Source organism: Acomys russatus, chromosome 22 (assembly GCF_903995435.1).
Source record: "Acomys russatus chromosome 22, mAcoRus1.1, whole genome shotgun sequence".
Taxonomy (NCBI): Eukaryota; Metazoa; Chordata; class Mammalia; order Rodentia; family Muridae; genus Acomys; species Acomys russatus.
The window spans coordinates 10,678,052-10,703,430 of record NC_067158.1 but is presented as its reverse complement, the minus strand read 5'-3'; the positions used below and the strand labels follow the sequence as shown (position 1 = coordinate 10,703,430).

General features: G+C 40.6%; 1 protein-coding gene across 1 annotated transcript in view; it reads left to right on the top strand.

The window, feature by feature from the left end:
- Hormad2 (HORMA domain containing 2) overlaps window positions 1-25,379 on the top strand; it is a 78,626-nt gene that overhangs the window by 4,813 nt on the left and 48,434 nt on the right. The window contains exons 2-10 of the mRNA XM_051165384.1: window positions 1,799-1,940; window positions 4,415-4,478; window positions 5,133-5,169; window positions 7,845-7,865; window positions 8,583-8,609; window positions 16,237-16,304; window positions 18,373-18,378; window positions 19,253-19,404; window positions 19,556-19,794. Coding sequence (XP_051021341.1) covers window positions 1,799-1,940; window positions 4,415-4,478; window positions 5,133-5,169; window positions 7,845-7,865; window positions 8,583-8,609; window positions 16,237-16,304; window positions 18,373-18,378; window positions 19,253-19,404; window positions 19,556-19,794 — 756 coding nt within the window. The remainder of the gene's footprint in view (window positions 1-1,798; window positions 1,941-4,414; window positions 4,479-5,132; window positions 5,170-7,844; window positions 7,866-8,582; window positions 8,610-16,236; window positions 16,305-18,372; window positions 18,379-19,252; window positions 19,405-19,555; window positions 19,795-25,379) is intronic.

Here is a 25,379-nt window from a genome sequence, read left to right as displayed (position 1 = left end):
TTTAATCCCAGCACTCGGAAGGCCGAGGCAAGCAGATTGCTGTGAGTTCGAGGCCAGCCTGGTCTATAAAGCGAGTCCAGGACAGCCAAGGCTACACAGAGAAACCTTGTCTCGAAAAAAAAGAGATGCATTTATGCAGGATCAGGCACCTGCAACAATTTAGTAGTGATAGTAATTTATTGTAACAACTTTAGTTATTTACAGTGTCTGTGCTTTCTTTCATGTTGCAATGGCAAAATTAACTACAAAGCCCAAAATACTCACTCTCTGGCATCTACTAGAAAAGGTTGCTGACCTCTACTCAGATCGTAAGTTATTGCAGTAACAGAATACATAATGATTTGCACCTGGTTGTTGAGGTAGAGTCTGTGCCCTTAACTTCTTCATGCTGCCTCCTTCTCTACCCTCAAGCTCATCTCCAGTGACTAGTGCATGTAACTTTACATTCTCCAAGCATAGGGGCCTGTGTTTGATCCTGATGCTGCACATACTTGGAATCCCAGCACTGGTGAGGTGGAGACAGGTGAGCCCTGGCGCTCACTAACCTAACTGGTGAAAACTAGGGCAGTGAAAGACCATCTCAAAAAGCAGAGTGATAGCACCTGAGGTTGGCTTTTGGTGTCCACATATATGGTTGGATACCCGCACATATATGTGCCTGCATACACAGGAGCATACACAGAGCACACAGAGAACTGTTCTTGCTTCTTTTCATGCTTTTAAAAATTGTTTATAAAAAGAGACATGGGTATTAGATATAGCATATGAGAGAGGGAGACAAGCCAAAACCTGGTAACTGGAATAGATGCCTATTGACTTGTCAAGGAATGAAACTGGGGGCCATGCTTTAAGCAGGATAGCAGACACTGAATTTCAGGGTCTACAACGTAGTATACGAGCAGCATATGCAGGGAACTTAAGTTGGAAAGTCAAGTCTTCCCTATAGATTATATCTGGCGCTGTGAGAAAAGACAAGATTATGCAGGAGAGCTGTGAAGAGAATTGAAGACATTCTGGGTTACAGAAAGAAAAATTGGCCAGGTGTGGTGGGATACCCTGTAATCCCAGGACTTGGGAGACAGAGGCAGGCAGGTCTCTGTGAGTTCGAGGCCAGCTTGGTCTACAGAGCAAGTTCTAGACCAGCCAGGGCTACACAGTGAGACCTTTTGTCAGAAAAAGGAGACTCAGGCTGGGGTGGGTGGGGTGGGACTCAGCTTTGTAGGGATGGATGAAAGCTGAAATAAATGGTGTGTTAGCAGGTAGGAGTTTAGCCTGGTGACTGATGCCCCAAGGTCCTCGGTTTGAGTCCCACTTCTGCCAAACAACAACAAAACGAAATCCTGTTAAGGCAGCTGAGGGAGAAATGTGGACATGGTGTCAAATGCCCCAGAGAGGAAGGCGCACACATTCCTGAGGGCTGAGAAGCAGCAGTGGTGGGTTGTCCATGGCAGCTTTAGAGAGAGCAAAGTCCATAGACAAGAGTAAAACTCCAGATTACAGTGGAGTCTAAAGAATGCGTGAGCAATGAGGCTCTGGAACTCTAGTGACTCCCAGTTTTGCTTCAGATCAATAGGTCATTGAAAGAAAATTGTTTTAGTCCTGAATGCCTTTCTGTTCGGCCTTGCTTGTGTGAAGATCTATTTTAACTTAGCATTCAGAGCCCTGCTTTCCTTTGATTACCTATAAATGTATCAGATTTGAAATCTTAAAAAGTCTTTTTATCCTATGCATGGTAATGGTTTGATGGGCTGGATATGTTTATAAACACTGATTTCTATCGTCTTTGCTTTTCTTCCAGAGTACAATTTTCCCATCCCAAATCTCTAGTGAGCGCGAGTCCCTGGGGATGGTGAAGAAGCTTTTTGCTACTTCCGTCTCGTGTATAACGTATTTGAGGGGCCTGTTTCCAGAGAGCTCCTACAGAGATCGCCACTTGGATGGTAACGCTGGATTATGTGACTGCTTTGGCTAGTGTCCCTCTTTCTACTTAGCAGGAAGAAAGCCTCCCTCTCTCGCAGAGTGCGCTCATTCTAGCTCATGGGCATGTTCTTCAAGATCAGTTCACTAATTCACTTTCATTTTCATTTCTGCTGTGTATGTTGGTTTTACGTATAGGAACCATTGGCTTTTAGCTAGCTGTCAAATGAAAAAAGAATCCTGTAGAGCTATATCTAGTAATTCCAAGCCATGCATGTAAAAGCAAGAACAGAAGTCTATCTTTAAAAAAAAAAATGTATTTATTTATTAGTATGTGTAAGTGTCTTGTCTGCATGTACAGCTGCAGGCCAGAAGAGGGCACCAGATCTCATTATAGATGGTTATAAGCCACTTTGTGGTTGCTGGGAATTGAACTCAGGACCTTTGAAAGAACAGCTAGTGCTCTTAACCTCTGAGCCATCTCTCAAGCCCCACAAAAATCTATCTTAATGCTGAAGGTTTACATTATTTTGTGCCTCAGTTGACTTTGTTCTTTGGGGTACACATATTGACCCCAGGAAGTTCAAAGGAGTCAGGTAAGAAACTTCTCTCTATTAACATATATAGATATGCATAGGAGAGGCAAATCCATTTATTGATTAGCATGGCTATTTAGACAGTTCTCTTAATCAGTTGTGTTCTTTTCACAGTAGCCAGTCCTACCTCTTCGTTTTACTGTGCACATGCAGACATGTGCTGTGGACACCAGAGGACCAGCTTCAGTCAGCTCTCTCCTCACCCTGTGGCTTCCCCCGGAGTGAGCTCAGGCCATCAGGCCTGGGTAGCAAGTGCTCCCACTCACTGAGCCGTCTCACTGGCCCCAAGTCCTTCAACTCTTACCTCTTCTGTCCCTATGACCTTAAATTTACCTTATTATGACTTTATATTCCAAGCTGTTTCTGGCTTTTTAAAAGAAATTGTACCGGAACCTCTTCAGTTTTTTCAATTTTGTTTTGTTTTTTGAGGCAGGGTTTCTCTGTGTAGCCTTGGCTGTCCTGGACTCGCTTTGTCGATCAGGCTGGCCTCGAACTCACAGAGATCCGCCTGCCTCTGCCTCTCCTAGTTCTGGGATTAAAGGCACGTGCCACTGTGCTGGGCTAGTCTTTTCAAAATCTTCCGATTTGTTTTTCAAGCTGAGTTCGGGGCCACATGTGGTGGTGTACGTCTCTAATCTCAGCACTCAGGAAGAGGTGGCAGGGAGAAGCTCCCTGAGTTCAAGGCCAGACTGCTCTCCCTCAAAGTAGTTGTATTTAAAGTGGCAGGTCACAAAAATGCTCAATGTTTGTATGGCAGTCTTTTTAATAATCTTCAAGTATTTTTTTTTTTAAAGTAGAATAATTTTCATGTCATTCGACCGTGGCGGAGGTGATGTTAATTTTAGCATAGGAAAACAATATGAAAAGATGGAAGACTCTTGAGAGTTGGTAAGATGGCTCAGCAGGTGTAAAGGTGCTTGCTGCCAAACCTAGTGATCTGAGTCCAACCCCTGAGACCCATGTAGTGGGAGGAGAGTCTACTGTAAGCTGTCCTCTAATGTCTATGCAACGTGGCACATACTTTTGCACTTGTGTATACAAGTATGCAAATTCATAAATTCATAAATATTTCAAAATTCAAGAGGCTCTCATTAAGTCATACATGAGTCAGTGATTTTATACTGATTTCAACTCAATCTTATGATGCCTGTTTTTCCCCAATATGGAAAAGTGGCAGATTTTATATGGGAATGTTTGAAAATAATTTATGTATTTGTGTTTAATTCTTTTTCATTGAGAGGGAAAAATAATAAAGACTGAAGTTAGGAATGTGTTTAAATTGTCAGTTGAGATGGTCTCAGCTACACCTCAGGTTAGTAAGGTAGGAGTGACAGGAGCCAACTCTGCATGAGCCCACCAGCCAGTCCACCCTGTGAGAAGTCTGCTAAACTGGGTAATTATCAACATAGGATTAAGACATTATTTTCTTAAAGATTTATTCATTTATTATGTATACAGTGTTCTGCCTGCACATATACCCGCAGGCCGGAAGAGGGCACCGGATCTCATTGTAGGTGGTTGTGAGCCACCATGTGGTTGCTGGGAATTGAACTCAGGACCTTTGGAACAGCAGTCAGTGCTCTAAACCTCTGAGCCATCTCTCCAGCCCAGGATTAAGACTTTAAAAGAAGGTATTTAGAAATAAAAATGTGCCAGACCAAAAAAAAAATGTGCCAGACAGTGGTGGTGCACACCTTTAATCCCAGCACTTGGGAAGCAGAGGCAGGCGGATTTCTGAGTTTGAGGTTAGCTTGGTCTACAGAGCTACACAGAGAAACCCTATCTCAAAAAGAAGAAGAAGAAAAAATAAATAAAATAAATGTAAGTCATAAAACTAAATTTTACAAATGAAAAAATTAAAGGAAATGCCCTATATAACCATGGTGTTTCTATTTCTTTAGGCCTCAGTTTAAAAATTCTCCGGGAAGACAAAAAGTGTCCTGGGTCATTACATATTATTAAATGGTAAGTAAATTCTATAAAAATTGAACAACATTTTAGTCATAGCAGAAATTACCCATAAAACTTTCTTTTGTAAAATCATTTCTTTAAACTACTTTTCTTAGTCCTCTTTAACCTGGAAGCCGTAGCAACTATTCACTCTTATTTTAAACTGTTGATTTAGTTTTAGAAGAAAAGACTTACATAAAGAAAAAAGTTCTAAATTTGATTATTCATTATATGCATATCTGTGTACTGACATTGTGGTGGGGGGAAGAGAGAGCACACTCTGTGCTTTAGGATTGCTTGTCTATTATTTATAATATTCTGTAAATAGGCTGGGCGGTGGTGACGCACGCCTTTAATTCCAGCACTTGGGAGGCAGAGGCAGGTGGATTGCTGTGAGTTTGAGGCCAGCCTGGTCTACAAAGCAAGTCCAGAACAGCCAAGGCTACACAGAGAAACCCTGTCTTGAAAAACAAAAACAACAACAACAAAAAAAATCTGTAAATATATGGAAAGGTGTTGGGAGTTTTAAAAAGTGATTAACAGAAAAGGCAAAATAATTGTTAACTTATATACTTCAAAATAGAAGAGCAGCTAATCATATACTTGGATTTATTTTTTTTTTGGCTGTTCAGTGGGCCAAAGTGACATTGGATATTTATTTCTTGACAGGATTCAAGGTTGTTTTGATGCTTTGGAAAAGAGATACGTAAGAATATTTTTAAATTTACATCAGGATTAAAGTACTCCTCATTACTCTTTAACGTTTAGACCTTTTGTTCTGTAGTGTGTAACAGAACAGCAGTGCATGCCTTTGTGCTCACATCTGGTTGGCTTCATTCTGTCTTTGTTGCCCGCTCATGTCTCCCGTCCATCAAGCAGAAAGGAAAGCTTGAGTCTCCTTTTTTCTGTACTAATATCTTTTTAAACCACAGTTTCCTTTGAAGTCACTGGACAAGATAAGATCCACAGGATGTGGCTTAGGGAAGACAAGAATCTGGTTGTTAGCACATTGAACGTGTTCAAAATAGTGCTAATTCGGTAGTTAAATAATGGATTTTTACCTGTTTTATTTTGTTAATTATAACTCACATATAACTTTGAATTTTTTAAAACCACAGCTCAAATTTTAAATGCATATGATCTCTTATGCTTCCCTAGACAGTCACAAAAAGTGTGAAAAATGAAGGTTCTAGGCCTGGTTGAAGAGGTCAGATGCATACAAATGAAACTGCTGCCACTAGGCTCCCTCCGCTTCCCCATGTCTGTACTCTTCACCTCCAATGAGAAATGTTGAGGTGAATTGGCTTTGTATTGAATTATTTAGTGTAGCCATACACTCCCTCATTCTCTCCTGCTCTCAGTTATTGTGCAGTTATCATTCACAATTTATTCTGTGTTGACCCGGGAGGTGGAGGGATACAAAGAAAACACAGGCAAGGGAAGGGCTGTAGGCCACGGCAGAGGGTGAGTGGTGCTCATCTGAGGGCCGATCGCTGGCAGTCACACACTGGTCCAGCTGTACCTGTTAAACTGTGGTTTAGCAGGATAAATTTAGGCTTCTCCGCAGCAGGGTGGATCAGCCTTGAAAGACTCACCCTACTAGCTTTTCAGAAGCTCTTTACTGTTACACAAAAGACACTTTTAGCAAGTTAATTTCCGCATACCAAAACTCCTTATCATCTGATCTAGGGGTTGTCTGAAGGAACCAGTACCCAAACAGCTCTCAGCCACAGGACACTTCCTGGTTTGCCAGGTCTGTCTCAGGACTAAATTATGCAAAGGCTCTGAGAATCCAGCAACTCCATAAATCTCAGATGACAGTCATGATCGTGGCCATGCAGAGAAAAAGGGCCGGGCATGGTAGCCCATGCCTTTAATCCCAGCACTCAGGAGGCAGAAGCAGGTGGATCTCTGAGTTTGAGGCCAGCCTGCTGGTCTACAGAGTGAGTTCTAGGACAGCCAAGGCTACACAGAGAAACCCTGTCTCCAAAAAACCAACCAACCAAAAAAAAAAAAAAAAAAAAAAAAAAAAAAAAAAAAAAAAAAAAAAAGAAAAAAGAAAGAAAGAAAGAGTAGTTTAAGTAAAACCAAGTTTTAAGTAGCAAGTACCCTTGGAAGATGTTCTGTTGAAGAACATGATCTTACTGATTGTGAAAATGTGGGTACTTTATGGTAAGTTTGAATTCTTTAAAATAAACACATATATTAAAATAATTATTTTGTTTCTTTTTCTTTTGGTTTTTCAAGACAGGGTTTCTCTGTGTAGCCTTGGCTGTCTTGGACTCACTTTGTAGACCAGGCTGGCCTCTGGTGGGATTAAAGGCAGGCGCCACCATGCATGGCTAAAATAATTCTTATAAAACAGAACTATATAACTTTCCTCCTTACCCCCACTCTCATCTCTTAAAATTTCTGCCCACTTTCCACATTATAGTCCCACCAAAAATTTTCTAGGAATTTAAAAATAAAGTTCAAAGATCTTCTCATGATCAAGTAGGCCTGACTTTCCAACACCCCTGCCCCAGCTCCCGTATTCAAGCTACATAAAGACTCTAGAGGACGTTAGTTCCTTGTATCTTTGCACGTAATGTTTCTCTAGCCCAAAAATTGTGTCCCAGACCCATGCACATGCCCTGCCTAATTCCACTCAGGGTTCCCCTGACACCCTGGGCTGCTGTGTCTTCATAGCACAACCCTGTGGCTTTCCTCTCAGGGTTAGTCTCCCTTGCTTGTCAGCATGCTTCTTAAGGTCAGTGGCCATATTCTTCTTTTTATTTGTTAATGTATCAATAAACTATTAGCAGTTTCACTAAGGGGTCATAAAAATCAGTTATATGACAAATAGCCACATGGTGGCACTAAAGTTTTAGCCAATTGCTATAGAATTATGATCCTCAGATTCTATATTTTAGGTTTAAAAACTTATAGGCTTGATTGCATCTATGTATATATATTGAACATTTTCTTAAAGTTGAGAAAATGTCTTTTTAGTTTTGTGCTATATAGAGAGGCAAGAATTTGTAAGATACATCAGACTTTCTAATATTTTTACTTTGCTAGATTAGTTTTTAAAGGAGTCCTTTTTAGAGATTCTTGTGGTGTATTTAATTTTGAGCAGTAGTGAATTAATTTGCATATCTTTCGGTTCTCAAATTAGGAAATAACAACTCTTTTTGGCATTCTCCTTGTGTCCCAGTGAAGCTAGTGATTATACTAGACATTGTTTGATGAGTGAATAATCAGTTCCTTTTTCTGACTTCTGAATATTTTCCTACCCAAGTATTTGGAACTTTCTGAAGTAATATTAGAATTAGTCTCTATCAGAACTGACAAAACCACAGCATGAGCATCTGATAACAGCGGCTTTCTTTTCTCCTGCAGCTACAGATGGCAGTGCTGACAGTAAGTACAGACTTAAAGACCAGGTCTCTATTTCTGTTGACTTTTGGCAAGTGAAGCATTTAAACAGTAACCTTTCCTTTTCTCCTTTTTTGAGATTTATAACTTTTGAGAATTTACCATTTAAAAATTGGATATATCAGAGCTTTAATAAGACATTATAAATGTCCAGTATATTTCATTGGCATATATATACATACATATGTTATATGAGAGACATATGGAACATGCCATATTAATTCTTAGGATTTCAGTATATTTCTAGCTATGTAAAAGATTCAAAGATTTTTGTCTTGAAAGTTTTGTGATCGTAGAAAATTGAGATATAATTTTAATATAATTAATTGTTTAAATATTTTACCTATTCTGAGGCTATTCTGTAACATGTCAATATTAAAATTTTCCTAGCCATAAATATGTAAAAGTCACACTTTTAAATATGTTACTTAATAACAAATAAGAATTTATTTGTAGCTTAGTCATAGTAATTACAGATACTTTACATCAATTATAAACTTCTTCATATAATTTAGTGTTCATAGAAAATTCTAAAGATTCTGAGTTTTTAATAAAATACGAGCTCATCCTATCCCTGACTTGAAACATGCTCAGGTGGTAGTTAACAGAGCATAACCTGAACTCTCTACAGAGACAGTGCATTCAATGAGCTGTAGTCTGTACGGTTTGGAAATTAAATGCTCTATATTTTCCCTTAAACAGCTTTACACAAATCCCAAGGAACCTGAGGTAAGATGGTGGTGCATGTACACCGTATTTAAGTATGCTTGTCTGAGGTGAGGTTACATGAACAGAGTAATTCATCGTGAACTTTATATCTTATTTTAAATGGGACCAGTATTTTATTTTGAGATTTTTTTTTTTTAGAAACTAGATTTTTTTTAAAGAAACACTCTTACATAGAGTGTTAGAAAAAAAGAAAAACGACATTGATTAGAATGGAGGGTAGTCTATAACAGTCAATATTAAGAGTCTCCTAATCATAAATATGTAAAAAAATCACACTTTATTTTTCATTTTAATTATTTCTTTAATTATTATATTTTGGAAAAATAAAAGATACATCCTTATTCTGAGCACTTTACCACCTGAGTACTCTCTGTTGATGTTTTCCCAGGCTTTGAGGGCATTAGGTCTTCACTGCTGATTTAGTTAGAGCCCTGCACCTTGCTGCTGCTCATGTCTTCTGGGAAATTCTCTTTGGCTCACGGTGTGTACCAACTGGTACCTTTTCTAAAGTCCTCTTCCAACAGAGCCCCACACTGTAACCCTCTCAGTTGATTCCTGTGTTTCCTAAGAGAATGAGGAGTTCCTGAGGAGAAGGCTGTTGTTTTCTACCTTGCCGAGTGGCTAGTACAGCCTTAAACATGAAATAGTTACTTGTGCCACTTTAATGGCTTTTGTACCTGTGACCCAGACATGGAGGGAGGAGCCCTTTGCTTTCTTATCCTGTTTTGTCTCTCTCCAAGCTTGCTTGGTTTTGTTTTGTTTGTTTTATTTTTTTCCCCTTTCGCTTTGAATTTTCCTTCTCTAAGCCAGTGGATTTAGTCTAACTGGTGATATTCAAGCTAAAGTGTTTTTAAGCCCTTAGTATTTTCTCTTTGCAAGTTTAGGAATAACCATGTAAGCGAGGGGGAAACTGCTGTGCACAAGTGTGTGGCAGGCCTTCGTGCCTGAGCTGGTCTAAGCTTCTGCTCCCTGAGTCTCTCTCCCCAAACCCTCTGTGTTTAGAACTCACCACGTAGCTGAGGACCACCATGAACATCGGATCCTCCCGCCTCCACCAAATGCCCCAGCGTGTATGTGAGAGTGTTGGGATTACATGGCAGCACCACGCGTGGTTTGCAGGGTCCTAGGGAGGGAGCCTAGTCTTTGTGCAAGGTAACAAGTACACGACCAGCTGAGCTCCATCCTGTATCTTTTTCTCCTGGTTAGTTTCATACACACACACATTTTTTAAAAATTAGGATTGAGGAGTTCCCTAAACACAAACTTCCTGAGAAACATTAGTAGATCGACTAGTTTTTCCAGTGCTTACTGTGTGTCCTTTGCATGCACCCATCCTAGTGTGAAATTTGGTTAATTTTGGAGTGTAATACTTTTATTTATTTGCAAAAAAATTTTTTTTTGGTTTTTTGAGACAAGGTTTCTCTGTGTAGCCTTGGCTGTCCTGGACTTACTTTGTAGACCAGGCTGGCCTCGAACTCACAGCGATCCACCTGCCTCTGCCTCCCGAGTGCTGGGATTAAAGGTGTGTGCCACCACGCCCAGCTATTTGCAAATTTTTTAAATAATAGATTTTATGTTTTAAAAAGAAATCAGTAGGTTTTTTTTTTGTTTTTTGTTTGTTTGTTTGTTTGTTTGTTTTTATCAAGACAGGGTTTCTCTGTGTAGCCTTCACTTTGTAGACCAGGCTGGCCTTGAACTCACAAAGATCCGCCTGCCTCAGCCTCCCAAGCGTTAGGATTAAAGGCATGCGCCACTACAGGAAGCTGAAATCAGTAGTTTTAAAAGTAGTAGACTTGAACTTACCTCTCCAAAAATCTGAAAGAATGAAAATGAAACTGTGAATTAGTTTTTATGCTAGCATATAGAATAATGAGGTTTTAATAAGAGAGCTTTTTATAGGATAAGTTCCGAGCTGTGTATGACCCAACAAAAATATCTTGAACACTTACCAAGTATTTTCTGTGGTAGCAATCCCGAAATGCTAGGTTTTCATGGCACATTTCTAGTTACTACATAACGGTAGAATATTTGAGTCTTTAAAAAACCAAAAACACACAACTCAAAACAAAGTAAGCTCCCTGCTGCTGTGATAAAGCACCATATATCATATACAGCTCCAGAGAGATGAGCTCGCCATGGCAAGGAGGTGTAGCAAGCAGCAGACATGGCACCAGGAGCAGGAAGCTGAGCGCTTACATCCTCAGCCAGAAACAAAGAGCAGAGAGAGTGAACTGGAAGTGGGAAAGAAGCCATGAAGGACAGAAGCCCACCCTCAGTGATACACTTCCTGCAGCGTGGTTCCTCAGAGAGGTTCCACACTATCCCTAAACAGTGTCACCTGCTGAGGACCAAGTGTTCAAGTACCTGGATGCTGAGGGACACTTCTCCTTCAAAGCACCGCGCCAGTGCTGATGAGAGTATCACTCCTGCTGTAGCTCTACGTGCTCATAGTGCCTAAAAGCACGCGCAGGGTTCACTGTTTCATGCTTGGCTGCTGTCTACCATCAGGTCACTAAGAAGACTGCAGCTCTCTGATCTCCTCTTAAATAATCATGAGAACTTTTTCAGATAAACCCAGTCTCTGGGTTGATACTGTGCCAAAGGCTTGAGTCATATCACTGAAAGATTAGCCTTCCATATCAAAATGGCACAAGAATAACAACATTAATATTTACTTGGAACAAAAATAGTCATGGGGTTAAAAGTTGTAGCACTTCTGTGAAGACTGTATCCAAATTCAATAGTTGAGCCATAGCTTAAATCCAAGTGCATATTCCTAGTTGAGAAACTATCAGAATTAGGAGCCATGCACACAATTGTGGTACCAAGATTGCTGTCTTGAAAGAGACAACCTGGGGGCTGGTGAGATGGTTCAGTGGTTAAGAACACTACCTGCTCTTCCAGATGTCCTGAGTTCAATTCCCAGCTACCACATGGTGGCTCACAACCATCTATAAAAGGGATCTGATGCCCTCTTTGGCATGTAGGTGTGCATGCAGACAGAACACTTCTACATTAAAAAGAAAGTATATAAATAAATTAATAAATAAATTTTAACACAGAGAAACCCTGTCTCAAAAACAAAAATCAAACAAGAGAGAGAGAGAGAGAGAGAGAGAGAGAGAGAGAGAGAGAGAAAGAGAATTGAAACGAAAGTAATGAAAAGCGACAATGAGCTTTTCTTCAAATGCACACGTGACAAAGGCTTGAGTCATATCACTGACATATAGGAGGCATGTAAGGGAAATAAGTCTTACTTTGTGATAAACCATTAAGAATTACATGTATTTAAAAAAAGAATTACATGTATAGCTGGGCACAGTGGCACATGCCTTTAATCCCAGCACTCGGGAGGCAGAGGCAGGCAGATCTCTGTGAGTTCGAGGCCAGCCTGGCCTACAAAGTGAGTCCAGGACAGCCAAGGCTACACAGAGAAACCCTGTGTATATGTATGAGTCAGGTGATAGTGACACAGGCCTTTAATCCTAGCATTTGGGAGGCAGAGACAAGCAGATCTCTGAGTTCGAGGCCAACCTGGTCTACAGAGTAAGTTCCAGGACATCCAGGGATACACAGAGAAATTGTCTTGAAAAAACAAACAAAAGGATTACATGTATGAGTTTTGTGAGACTAGCATGCTTACTGATTCCTTGTCAAGTCTTTTGTGCCTATTGGAGGTGATAATTTTGATTGTCTATTTCAGAACCTGAACAATAGGTGATCCTAAAATATGTGTTTAGAGACTTTTTTTTTTTAAAAAGGTCTTTTATTAGAGTCCAGGTTTGGTGGCACATACCTATAATTGCAGCACTCAGGAAGCTGATGCTGGAGGATCACAAGTTCCAGGCTAGCTGCACAACATAGGAAAAACTCTATGTCAAGAGTAAATCCTTATAAGATGAAATTCTACTTGAAGATGAGCTCTAATTGTGTTCCATGTTTTTTCTACTTGGCACTGTTCACAGACATAAATGGGACAGACCAAGTCTCTGACCTCTAGAAGCTTATAGCCACCTGATGAAGGGTAGACAATAAGTAAATAGAAATTAATAGAAGTGGTTTAAGGTAGTAATGCCATGAAGAAAGTATGAAAAGGTGTGTGCTGGTCAGTAAGTAATAAGGTAAAGCTAACAGAGGCTCACAGAAGGAGGGCTTGAACAGCTGCTTTAGACTGACAAGGCCGTAGGGCTTCCCGCCCCCCCTCCCCGGCCAAGCTGCAATCAGGAGTCAGCTTTCCCAGGTCTGTGAAAGGCAAAGCAGCATGGTGTTAATCAGTAATGAACAGTAGCACCTACATCAGAGTGTTGCCAGCATGATCCAGAGTATAGGTACGCCGAGACCCTGAGACAGGACGTGTTCACAGATGGAAAAGATGGCCTGAGTCCGGTGCGTAAGTGAGGGGAGCAAAGAAAGGAAGAGGTAAGTCGAGGACAGATGAGGAGGGTGTCACAGATTTTATTCTAAGGATAGTGAGAAGCCAGTGAGAGGGGTTTGAGGAAATGAGTGACCTGGTCTGATTTGTACTTGAAAAGTTTATTTTTTATTGTAGTCCTAGGACTTGAACTAATGCTTTGCCTAGTTTCTCCTCTGACTCTTGCCTTTTTTTTTTTTAAACATTATTTTGAGATGGGTACCTCAGTATGCTATTCAGGTTGGCCTTAAACTGTGGTTTCTCTGCCCCCTCTTACTGAGTAGCTGGGGATGCAAGCATGTGTAATCTGTACCTGGCCTGGTTTATATTTTCAAAAGCCCCTTGCTACAGAACAGAGAGTAAAGATCACACAGATTTGTGATTCACTCTGGAGACAGACCTGAGACGTCTTGCCAGTGGTGAGGCTAAGTCTGAACATGTGTGAAGTTATCAAGAACTAACATTTCTAAATAATTATTCTTTAAATTCGTGTGCATTTGTGTCCACTTGATGCATCATGTGTGCACCATGTGTGTGCATCATGTGTGCATCATGTGTGTGCAGTGCCCTTAGAATCCATAAGTGGGTGTCAGATCCCCTGGAACTGGAGTTCCAGGAAGTTTTAAACCTCCTGATACACATGCTGGGAATTGAACCCAACCCCTCTGTATGGGTAATAAGTGGTCTTAACCTGAGCCATCTGTCCACCTCCAGGCTTAACATCTTTTGTAAAGCAGTTATTTGTCTCAACAGTAAAACAATTGGTTTAGGAATCAAATAATAAAACATTACCAACTTCTGAAAGATCTCTTTTATTTACAAAATACATTTTCACAGGATTAAGAGGCTAGAGTTAACTAGAAACCTGGGCAAGCAAGAAGAATAGGCATTGTTTGCTTGATAGGACAATTATACTTCGCACTAGCTAAGAGAGGACACTGTGTATCTAGCCCATCTGGAGTGAACCTGTTGCTTTTAGGCACCTGCAGCCACCGCTAATCTGACCCATCTCTTCTATTGTGTTCACAAAGCAGCCTTCTGGGCTTGGCTTGATTTTTCAAATAGGCTGACCAGTTAGAAAAGCAATTCCCTTTTAAAATTAACTCATTACAACCAATGTCCTTAGGTTCAGGCTGTATTAGCTAATTTCCCAAGACCCGATCACCTGTGATTAAGTTGTATGCTAAAGTATAAAATCAACAGAGCTATGAGGTCAAATTTTAGAGATAAGAACAGGAACACCAGAACTATTTTTGATCAGCCTAACATCCTCATTTCCAGTGTCAGATGAGTGAGGATCATTTTCTGTGGTCTGATTCCAGCTCATAGTCTATGAGTGCCTTGAGCACCTTCAGCGCTGCCTACAAACTGTATAACTTATCTGGGTGACACATTTTAATCAGAAGTATTTTTAACTAATACTTTATTTATTTATTTATTTATTTATTTATTTATTTATTTGTGTGTGTGTGTGTGTGTGTGGCAAGTACATGGAGATCAAAGGGAGTCAGGAGTCAGTTGTTCTTCTGTTGTGGGTCCCTGGGATAAAATCTGGGTTGTCAAGCTTGCAATGTAAGTACTTTTATCCTCTGAGCCATGTCACCAGCCTGGAAGGAAACTCTTGTATTGGAGTATTCCTTTTATGAGGAAATGTGTTCTCTATATTCTGTCACATCCTTAACAGTCATGAGAATGGATGACAGTAACAGTTTTTAGCGCAGAACACAAGACTTGATGTCAGAGTCCCTAGTCCCTGGTTCCTTTTCCAATTTTTAAAATTTGTATTGCCATTCGCTTACGCCTTCCCTAAACTACCACGGTAGCTTTCTAGCTGTTCTTATGGCTTCCCTGTCAATATTCTTTTCTTTTTTTTCGAGACAGGGTTTCTCTGTGTGTATCCCTGGCTGTTCTGGACTCGCTTTGTAGACCAGGCTGGCCTTGAACTCACAGCGATCCGCCTGTCTCTGCCTCCCTAGTGCTGGGATTAAAGGCGTGCGCCACCACACCCGGCTTCTGTCAATATTCTTTCTCTCGCTATCTCTTCCTTTCTTTTCCATCCCCCCACCCCTGTTTTTTGGTTTTTCATTTGTTTGTTTGTTTGTTGAGGCAAGGTTTTTCTGCACAGCCCTGGCTGTCCTGGAACACATTGGGTGGACCATGCTGGCCCCAAACACACAGAGATCTGCCTTCCTTTGCCTCCTCAGTGCTAGGATTAAAGGCCTGCGCCACCACACCTGGCTCTCCCCTGTCTTAGTCACCGTTCTTTTGCAACTAAGAAACACCATGAACAAGGCAACTCTTAAGAGAAAAAGCACTGAGCTGGGGCTTGTTACAGTTTCAGAGGTTTAGTCTGCTATTGTCTTGGGAAGGAGCATGCCAGCACACAGGCAGGCACTGGATCAGAGGTTAATAGCTACATTCTGGTCTATAGGCCACAAGGGAAGTGAGGGAGATGGACAGACAGACACTGGGCTCGGTGTCATCACCAACACGCTTCCTCCAACAAGGCTACACCTTCTAATCCTTTCAAATAATTCCACTCGCTTCCTGGTGACTAAGCATTCAAATACATGAGCCTGTGAGGGAGGACCATTATTTATTATTCAGACCAACACACTGTACTCTTAGGTCTACAAAGAGAACCTTACCTATTGATGAACTTAGAATAAAATCCTCCTTACTACTGTCAGCAAGGTTTCACAGCCATCTCTCTTATTTCCAGCTAGTTACCTTTTTTTTTTTTTTAAATTCTGAAAAATACATCCCTTCTCAATTCAGAGCTTATGCATTACTGTCGTGTCTGAGTCATTGCCCCACAGGTCTGTATATGACTGACCCTACTTGAGGCTCATCTCAAAACACCACGTCTTCAGGCAAATCTTTCTTGACCCCTCTATGGAAAAAAGATCTTTTCTGCCTTGTTCACTACTGTGACTCCAGTGTTTAGCTCCAAGTAGACACTTGATAAAACATTTATTACATGAATGAATGATTCCTCACTGGTAACACCTGATGGGGATGTTTGCTGCCTAGCTTAGTGTTAGCTGAGAGGAGAGGGATTATCATTATACCCGGAACCATCACTCCGGGGTAAAGTAATGCCGTGACACAGAGAGAGGAAGCATAAAAGATACTCAGCGAAATGCTCCTTTTTATGAGGTAAAACTCTGGTTTTGTTTTAAAATTAACTTTTCTCTGTTCTCTTCATTTTTCTAGAAAGTGACTGAAATATACCAATTCAAATTCAAATACACAAAAAAGGGAATCACTATGGACTTTGACAGGTAGAATCTAACTGTTTAATGAACATGAGAAATATGTAGAAATGCAGTAAATACAAGCTTCTATGTGGCCAGCAGAAAGTCTTGCATCTTTTTGTCATTTTCTCATAAACACTATTAGACCCCATTATTACGAATAGAAATTATAATATTGTTTTAAGGCCTGACGTGTGTAGATTAAGCTGGTAAAAGCAGAGGCAATGGTGGGTCTTATGGCACTTAAAATGATACTAATAAAGAGGCTGGAGAGAGGCTTGGTGGTAAAGAAAGCACTCTCCCAGACGGCCTGCGGCACCACGCAGCTTATAATTGTCTGTAACTCCAGCTCCCGGGAGTCACGCCTCTGAGGGTGCCTGTACACATGTGCACATGCCCACATACAGACACATGCCTGCTGATAACTGAAAATAATAAGTCTTGAAAAGGCAATATATTTAATAAAAATATATTAATAAGGCTGTCAACATGATGTTAAATAAAGAACCCATATGACCATCTCTAGCTATAAATCCAGTGGCTCTGCTGGCATGCAAAGATGTTGGTCCTTTCCATCTTCAATACAAACAGCCTGAAGGACATGAAACTCCCGGGCTACTTGCCTATGTACACAAACACTGTCATCTGCTTATCCATATACACATATCATTTTCTATGTGTGCCATTGTATGGGAAAATTCATATGCACTGTGTTTTCTTGTCAAGTCTTTTGTTGTTGTTGTTTTGTTTTCTGAGACAGGGTTTCTGTCCTGGAATTTGCTCTGTAAACCAGGCTGGCCTCTAACTCAGAGGTCTTCCTGCCTCTGCCTTCAAGTGCTGGGTTTAAAGGCCCTATCAAGTCTTAAAATCCATGTTTTTAGATATAGTAATGGGTCAAATAGCAAGACCAAGGAAGACCTTGGTGCATATGGAGATGGTTGTTAATGAGCAGCATTCTTCTCTCAGGAATTCTGGTTCCAGATCAACCAACAGGTCTAGAGAACTAAGGCTGCTGATGAAGCGGAATAGAAGATGACGTAGATACCATGAAAAGACTGTTAATAAGCATCTTCAAACAGGGACGATAGATACCCTGAAAGGAACAATTCTGAAAAGGAATATGGCAAAATGCTGCCTTCTCTGTAGTTCCCCTGAGGAACTTGAGCATCTTTCCAATACTCACTTCCTTAATTATCCTGTCATTTGTGAGACTTGCAGAAAGTACTCAGGTATAAGAAGAAAGGCCAGTTCCAGAAATTGTAGTTATATACTATTTTACAGGTTGCACAGCACTTTCTTGCTGAGGTAGCAGCTCATGTGGCTCAGGCCAACCTTGAACTTAACATATGGGCAAGATTGTCCTCTACAAAGCTCAGCTGCATATGACATTATTTTAACTTTTTCCCCACATAAACACTTGGCCTTTACTCTCCAATAATATATATATATATATATGTATATATATACATATATATGTTTGTTTATTCTTGGCAACCAGATTAATCTTTCTGTTTGTTTGCTTGTTTTAGAGACATATATGTCAACAGTAAACAGTAAAGCAAATGGGTAAATTTTTTAGATATTAAGGAGCTGAGAAGATAATATATAGAATAAATTTCTAGAAATACTGCTTAAAGGAGGGTCCTGCATGTGACCTTCTGATGTTTCCTGGGGCCCCGTGAGCTACATGCCTATAACCGTTCATTCTGGCTGATTAAAAATCCTAGTAGACAAAACTTTTAAGTCATTGGAATTTGATAGAGAAGCTAAAATGTCCACTTAGTATATATTTATTTACTTTGTGAGTTCTCACTGTCTCCAAAAATCAGAGCAAGACCTAACAGTGTGATTATTTGGGATTGTTATTTTTCAGTGCCGTGTGCTAGTGTTCAAGGGACTGCAGATACATTGCCATTGTAGTTTGTCCTTGAAGACACCCAAATGTGAGAATCACTGGGAAAAAAAACTTTGGAGAGAAAGAAGATTTTGAGTTAGAAGATAATTAGCCTAGCAATTTTATTCATTTATTAATTCAGCAAATATTTATTGAGTATTTGGAGACCAAAACCTAGTACTGTGAGGATGGGAGTTTTAGCCATTTGTAGTCTATATGGGGACAGATAATTCTTCTGAGGGGGAAGGTGTAGAGAACACAGAAGACTTCCTTGAAGAGATGGCACATGAGCCAGGTAGGTGTTATGGTAGCATCAGGAAAGAATCAGAAAGCACAGTATAGCTGCAAATGCATGCGCTTGAAATAAGTTGGGTAGTAGCTGCAGGGGCGAGTGGAGGTGAAAAAATAGTCACACATACACCATTCCTCGTAGTTATTTAAAGGTGATAGCTGTCATAGAGTTTTTTAAGCAAGAAGGTGACATAAATAGACCTTTCTATTGGGAGTATTAATTTGGCTGTAGCATGGAGAATGTCTTGCAATGTAGACAAAAAAGAAAGCCACAGAAGAATGGCTGCTTTAGTGATCCATGTAAGAGTGAGGAGGGGGTTTCTTTGAGAGAGAATCAGATGGTAGGTAAGCAGAGAGCTAGTGACTGATTTCATGCTTGGAGAGCTGCAGAAATGTCTATAAGCTTATCTCACAAATGGGTTAACTGACCTAGAATGTGTGCAAATGACCTGACCTGGCTAACAGTACAGCTGATACTAGATTCGGTCGCCTAATTACAAATCCATTGTTCTCAGTATTATGACGTGGTTATTTGAAAGCCAAAATTTAAAAATTATATTTAAAATGCTTTAGTAGTGTTTGCTATTCAGAAATCTTTTTTATTTTTTCCGAAATCTTTTGAATATGCATTGCAGAAAGTATTATCATTCCTTTAAGTTACCTCTTAAAAACTGTCTATAACATGTCCTGATGTTTAATTTATTAGATGACATAGGCAAAAGCTGTTTTGTTTTGGAGTACATTGTAAATATTATGTATGATTGAAAAGTGCCATTTTTCCTGACTGTAGCGGTAGTACAAGCTTTGAAAGTGGGACAAGCAGTGAAGACATTAAGAAAGCCTGTTCCCTGCTGATCCATCAGCTGTATGTCCTGATGCAGAACCTAGGGCCCCTGCCCAATGATGTTCTTCTTACTATGAGGCTCCACTATTACAACTCAGGTAGGTAGACACCTTTGGTCAATTCCTTCTCATGTACTCAAGTGAGGTCACGTCTGAGTAGAAGGATTTATAGGCATCTGGAAGATGTGTCACTGTATATGAGGTGTCGATGTCACTAACTTAATTTGCAATATGTTTGTCTTATCTGCAGTCACACCACATGACTACCAACCCCCTGGTTTTAAAGAAGGGGTGAACTCACACTTACTACTGTTTGATGGGGAGCCAGTGAGTCTTCGAATGAGTTCGGTCTCCTCTGGCTTTCACAGCATGAAAGTAAAAGTCACAGCCGATGCCACCAGAATGCTCAGTGGGGACCACGGTGTTGTGGAGGAGGATGGCACTACTGAGATATCCCATCAGGGTCTAGACCACGACGAGGAGGAAGAGGCCTGGCCCAGCCAAGTAAGGCCAAGTTTAGTGACCCTTCATTGCTTCACCTTAAACACAGGTGACATTTTCAGTTTGTATTCAGGTCATGTCACAGTAACAGAGTCTGGTGGAGCATGCCAGGCTTGAAAACTGAAACAAACTAGTCTCTGACGTCAGGGACTTTTTAGTCAAAAAGTACAGTCTTTTAGAAGGAGATAAATGTTGTTGTATAAGATTGTCTAGCAATAGAAAAAAAATCTCAGTGTGTTTTATTTTTATTAAAGGTAGCTATATATTTATGGTTTTGTTTTTTCATATTCAAGTACTTAAAATATTTAGTACTTAAAAATATTCTACGTTTCTGATAATAGAAGTATGCACAACTCTGATTGCTGTAGTAACTGGTCATGAGGGGGTTAGGGAAGAAAATTTTTACAGATTAACCTGAATCAGAGAGAGAGAGAGAGAGAGAGAGAGAGAGAGAATGATACCAACAGCCATGGCAAGCATTGCAGTTTGATCACTGGGAAGGGCTGAGGGGTTGGCTGGCCAGCTTGCAGCCAGTGGGGCTGATGGGCAGAGCTGAGAGCCCTTGACTCCCTTGTTTCTGCACAGACTTAAAGCTGAGGACTTGCTATGGCCCTGGTCTGTTGTAGGAACAGATGTACCGTGACCTGTCAGTTGTCTGGATAAATGTTTGTTGTGTGTGCTGACATCGTAGGTAAAGGGTTCTGAAACAAAAACATTTTCAGCCTGTTGAGTGGGAAGGGGTGCTATAGGGGCTGGAGAGGTGGCTCAGCAGTTAAGAGCACCGCTGCTGTTCCAGAGGACCCAGGTTCTATTACTAGCATCTACAGGGCAGCTCACAACCATCTGTAACTTTAGTTCCAGGGGATCTGACACCCTCTTCTGGCCTCCGTGGGTACCAGTCACTCACATGCTGAGCAGACATGTGCACAAAAAGTTTATGGATCACTGACTATGCTGGGTAGCTTCTAAAAGTATCTTCCAACTCCTTGACTTGGGATTGTGTTTAGTATATTGAAAGGGAGGTCCCAGTCTCAATTCAACTAATATGACAAACGTAACCAAACAGTAAGGCTTTCGTTGTTGTTGTTTTTCCTTAGCTTTTTCATAGTGTCAGGCATGAAAATAACTAGATTCTGGTACAATATTTTTGTTTTGATTTCATGTGAAGGCAGATATGGCTAATATGGAAAGTTAGTAGTAATAACACCAATAATAATAATGGTTAAGAAAATAATGAGAATGTTTTAGAATTTAAAAAACCTAGAGCCAGGTGTGGTGGCGCACACCTTTAATCCCAGCACTTGGGAGGCAGAGGCAGGTGGATCACTGTGAGTTCGAGGCCAGCCTGGCCTACACAGCGAGTCCAGGATAGCCAAGGCTACACAGAGAAACCCTGTCTCGAAAAACCAAAATAAATAAATAAGTAAAAAATAAGGGCAGGAGAGATAGCTCAGAGATTAAGAGCATTGACTGTTCTTCCAGAGGTCCTGAGTTCAATTCCCAGCAACCACACGGTGGCTCACAACCATCTATAATGTGATCTGATGCCCTTTTCTGGCCTGAAGGTGTACATGCAGGCACAACACTGTATACAGAATAAGAAATAAATAAATCTTTAAAAAATAATAAAATGAAAGTAAAATAAAAAAAATCTTAGAGCTGAGAGTGATACAAATGCCACTAATTCCAGCACTGAGGAGGCAGAGGCAGAAGGATCTCTAGCTTGATCTACATAGTGAATTCCATGAAAGCCATGGCTGCTACATCTCTATCTCAAAAAAAAAAAATTTTTTTTTTTGAGACAAGATTTCTTTTCTTTCTTTTTTCTTTTTCTCTTTTTTTTTTTTAAGGAACTGGAGAAATGGTTCAGTGGTCAAGAGCTCTTACTGCTTTTGCAGAAGGTGTGGATTTCATTCCAGCACCCGTGTCTGGTAGTTCACTACTACCTGTAAGTTCAGGTTCTTTGGGGTGTCTGTCACCGCCTGCCTCCATGGACACCTGTACTCAGATGCGCATCCCTTTCTATGTGTGTGAATGTATGTATGAATGTGAGTTCTTCCTATAAATATACATATAATTTTAAATTAACTAATTATTTAAAAGAGCAGGCATGGTTGTACATGTTTTCAACCTTAGGGGAAAAATGCAGGAATAACAGAAGTTCATGACCAGCCTCTGTTACATAATATGTTGGAGATCAACCTGGGCTGTCTGGGACCGCGCTTCAGAAAACAAAAAGGAAAAAAATAAATTAGATTGCCTTTTTCTTTTGCCAAATAAATGTAAACAGGCCAGCCTGACAGCGGGAACTATATTTAGAAGGATCTGGGCTTTGTGGTAAACTTGATGCAGTCCCTCTCTACTGATCCAGTTCTTTGAGGGAATTTAATGAGTCCTACTGACATTTTCCCACTAAATATTTCTATTGTTTTTCTTCCTAGAAAGTATTCACATTCATACACACATTCACACACACATAGATACACGGACCCTTTACCTTTATTACTTAAAACAAAAAAATTGAGAAAAGTTCTCTGAATAGCTCTGACATCTCTTCCTTGTAATTTTACTATCTGTAGACTATCAAGTCTGTAAACATATATAAATGTTTTCATACTTAATACTCTGTGGTTTCTGCGCTTTACTTGACTGTCAAGAATGTGATGTCATTATTGTGTGTGGTTCTTTCATTTCCACTGCTGTATCCTACTCTGTTTGTTTGGGTTTTTGTTTTGTTTTATTTTTTCTGTTATTGGGACAGTCTTGCTGTGTAGCCTCATTGGCCTGGAACTTGCTCTATAGACCAGGCTGCCCTAGAACTCATGGAAATCTGCCTGCTTTTGCCTCTCTAGTGTTGGGATTTAGTGTGTGTGCCATTATACTCAGATTGGCTGCCCCTGTGTTTGTTTTTTGAGACAGTCTGTGTTGCCCACACTAATCTCAGGCTCCTGACTTCAGGTGTTCCTGGGTGCTTGGGGACATGCTTCAGCCTCTCACGCTGGAGCAAGGTCTCTCTTGTTTAGATACTGTAGTCTGGCTGGCCTGGAATTTATAAAGGTCCACCTGCCTCTGCCCCTACATCCTGAGTGCTGGGATTAAAGATACATGCCACATTTAAATGCACACTTACTAGTACACATGCAAAAGAGTGTTCTAATGTTAGGCTTTGTCTCAGCCACTGTTCTGTTGCTGTGAAGAGACCGTCTTGTGTCTCTGTAAAGAGAAGCTTATAAAAGAAAGCATTTAGCTGGGGGCTTGCTTACAGTTCTAGAAGCTTAGTCCATATTCATGGCAGGGAGCATGGCTGCCAGCACTGGAACAGTGCTGAGGCCTATATCCTAATCTAAAGGCAGAGAGACCTCTGGCCTTCCCATCGATGTACAGACATCTTACTCACTGTGAAGAGACACCATGACCAAGGCAACTATTAAAAAAAAAGAAAGCATTAGGCCGGGCCTGGTGGTGCATACCTTTAATCCCAGCACTTGGGAGGCAGAGGCAGGCAGATTGCTGTGAGTTCGAGGTCAGCCTGGTCCACAAAGCTAGTCCAGGACAGTCAAGGCTACACAGAGAAACTCTGTCTTAAAAAACCAAAACTGGGGCTGGAGAGATGGCTCAGAGGTTAAGAGCACTGGCTGCTCTTCCAGAGGTCCTGAGTTCAATTCCCAGCAACCACATGGTGGCTCACAACCATCTATAATATGATCTGATGCCCTCTTCTGGCCTGCAGGTATACATGCAGACAGAACACTGTGTACATATAATAATAAATAAAATCTTTAAAGAAAAAAAAAAAAGAAAAGAAAAAAGAAAAACCAAAACCAAAGGGGAAAAAAAAAGCATTTCATTGGACTGGCTTATAGTTTCAGATGTTTAGTCCATTATCATCTTGACAGGCAGGCCCTGGGACAATCGGCAAGAGCAACATCCTGATCTATAGGCGGAGAGGACTCTGGGCGCAACATGGGCCTTTGAAACATCAAAGCCCACCCCCAGTGGCTTTGAACAACTTCTCCCAACAAGGCCATACCTCCTAATTGAGCATTTCAGGTGTATGAACCTATGGGGGCCATTCTTATTCTTATCACCAGAATGCGTATAGGTTCTTCATAGTCTCATCAGTATGCAGACTTGTATTTCCTATAGGTCCCTCATCTTACTCTTCAAAGAAAATTTCAACTTCTGCCCAGACATCATTTTCCTCTTATGCTCATTGTCTGTGGCACTGTCACTCTTTGAGACAGCCTGCCCAACATGATCAGCCTCCATTTTCTCCTTATTTCCCATATCCTTCTGCTCTGCTCTGAAATATTTCTCAAGCCTGGCTCCGTTGAGACTGCTGACTCAGGCCGTGTGAGCCTTTCCCGGTGAGTGACACCCTCAGATCCTCACTGGCTCTCTCTAATATCCAGTCTGTCAGAGTGCCAGAGACTGAAGGGACTAAGATGGTAACTATCATCTTCAGATACTTCAGATTGTAATGTTTGTGTGGTTGCAGGGGGTGTAAAGATACAGTGTACAAAAATTGCAGTTGTGAGCAGAGCAGAGGTAGGGAAGAGGTTGATGTTGGTTCAATAGAACTCTTTGGCTGTTTTGGGGTGGTAAGAATTGAATCCATGCCTTATACCTGCTAGGCTTATGTTCTACCATGAACTATATCCACAGCCTGAAAGGACAATTAACAACATTAAAGTAATTTAAAATTTCAGCTCTTTCAACTGTCCTATCAATACAAATTTTACTTCTGTATGTCCCATCCTTTCCAGTGTTTTCCAATGGATAGACTTATTTGTATATTATTTCAATCATGGTATATATAATTTTATATTTTTAGCACTAATTTTATAAATATTTCCTACTCTAGCCTTTATATGTGAAGTTGAATGACGTTTGCCTTACTTAGGTTCCTGCTGTTTCTCTATTTTTAAATATTTAGTTGTCATACTTAAATGTTGAATTTCTCCAGTGCTGTACATTTTAAAGTCTTGGTTCCCAGGCAGGCACTATTGTGAACTTATTGAAACCTTTTAAGAACTGGAGCCTAGTAGGATGTCTGTGCATCACTGAAGCAATCTTTAAAAGTTAGCTTCTTTGGGCTGGAGAGGTGGCTCAGAGGTTCAGAGCACTGGCTGCTCTTCCAGAGGTTGTGAGTTCAATTCCCAGCAACCACACAGTGGCACACAACCATCTATAATGAGATCTGGTGCCCTCTTCTGGTATGCAAGTGTAGACAGAATACTGTATGCATAATAAATAAATCTTTAAAAAAGAGGAAGAATGAAAGAAAAAAGAAAGTTAGCTTCTTCATTCTCTTTTTTGCTTCCAGGGGATGAAGTGAGCAGTTTGTCTAGACACATGCTCCCACTGTGATGTTCTTACTGCCTTATTACAGGCCAAAGCAGTGGGGCCAATCAGTCAGGGACCAGAGCCTCCAAAGCTGTGAATCAGAATCAACTATTTCTTAGGGACAGAGAGCTGACTGGTAGTGCGATTATATTTTATTTTAGGCATACGAGTGCTCTATCTGCATGTACACCTGCACACCAGAAAAAGACATCAGATCCCAATGTAGA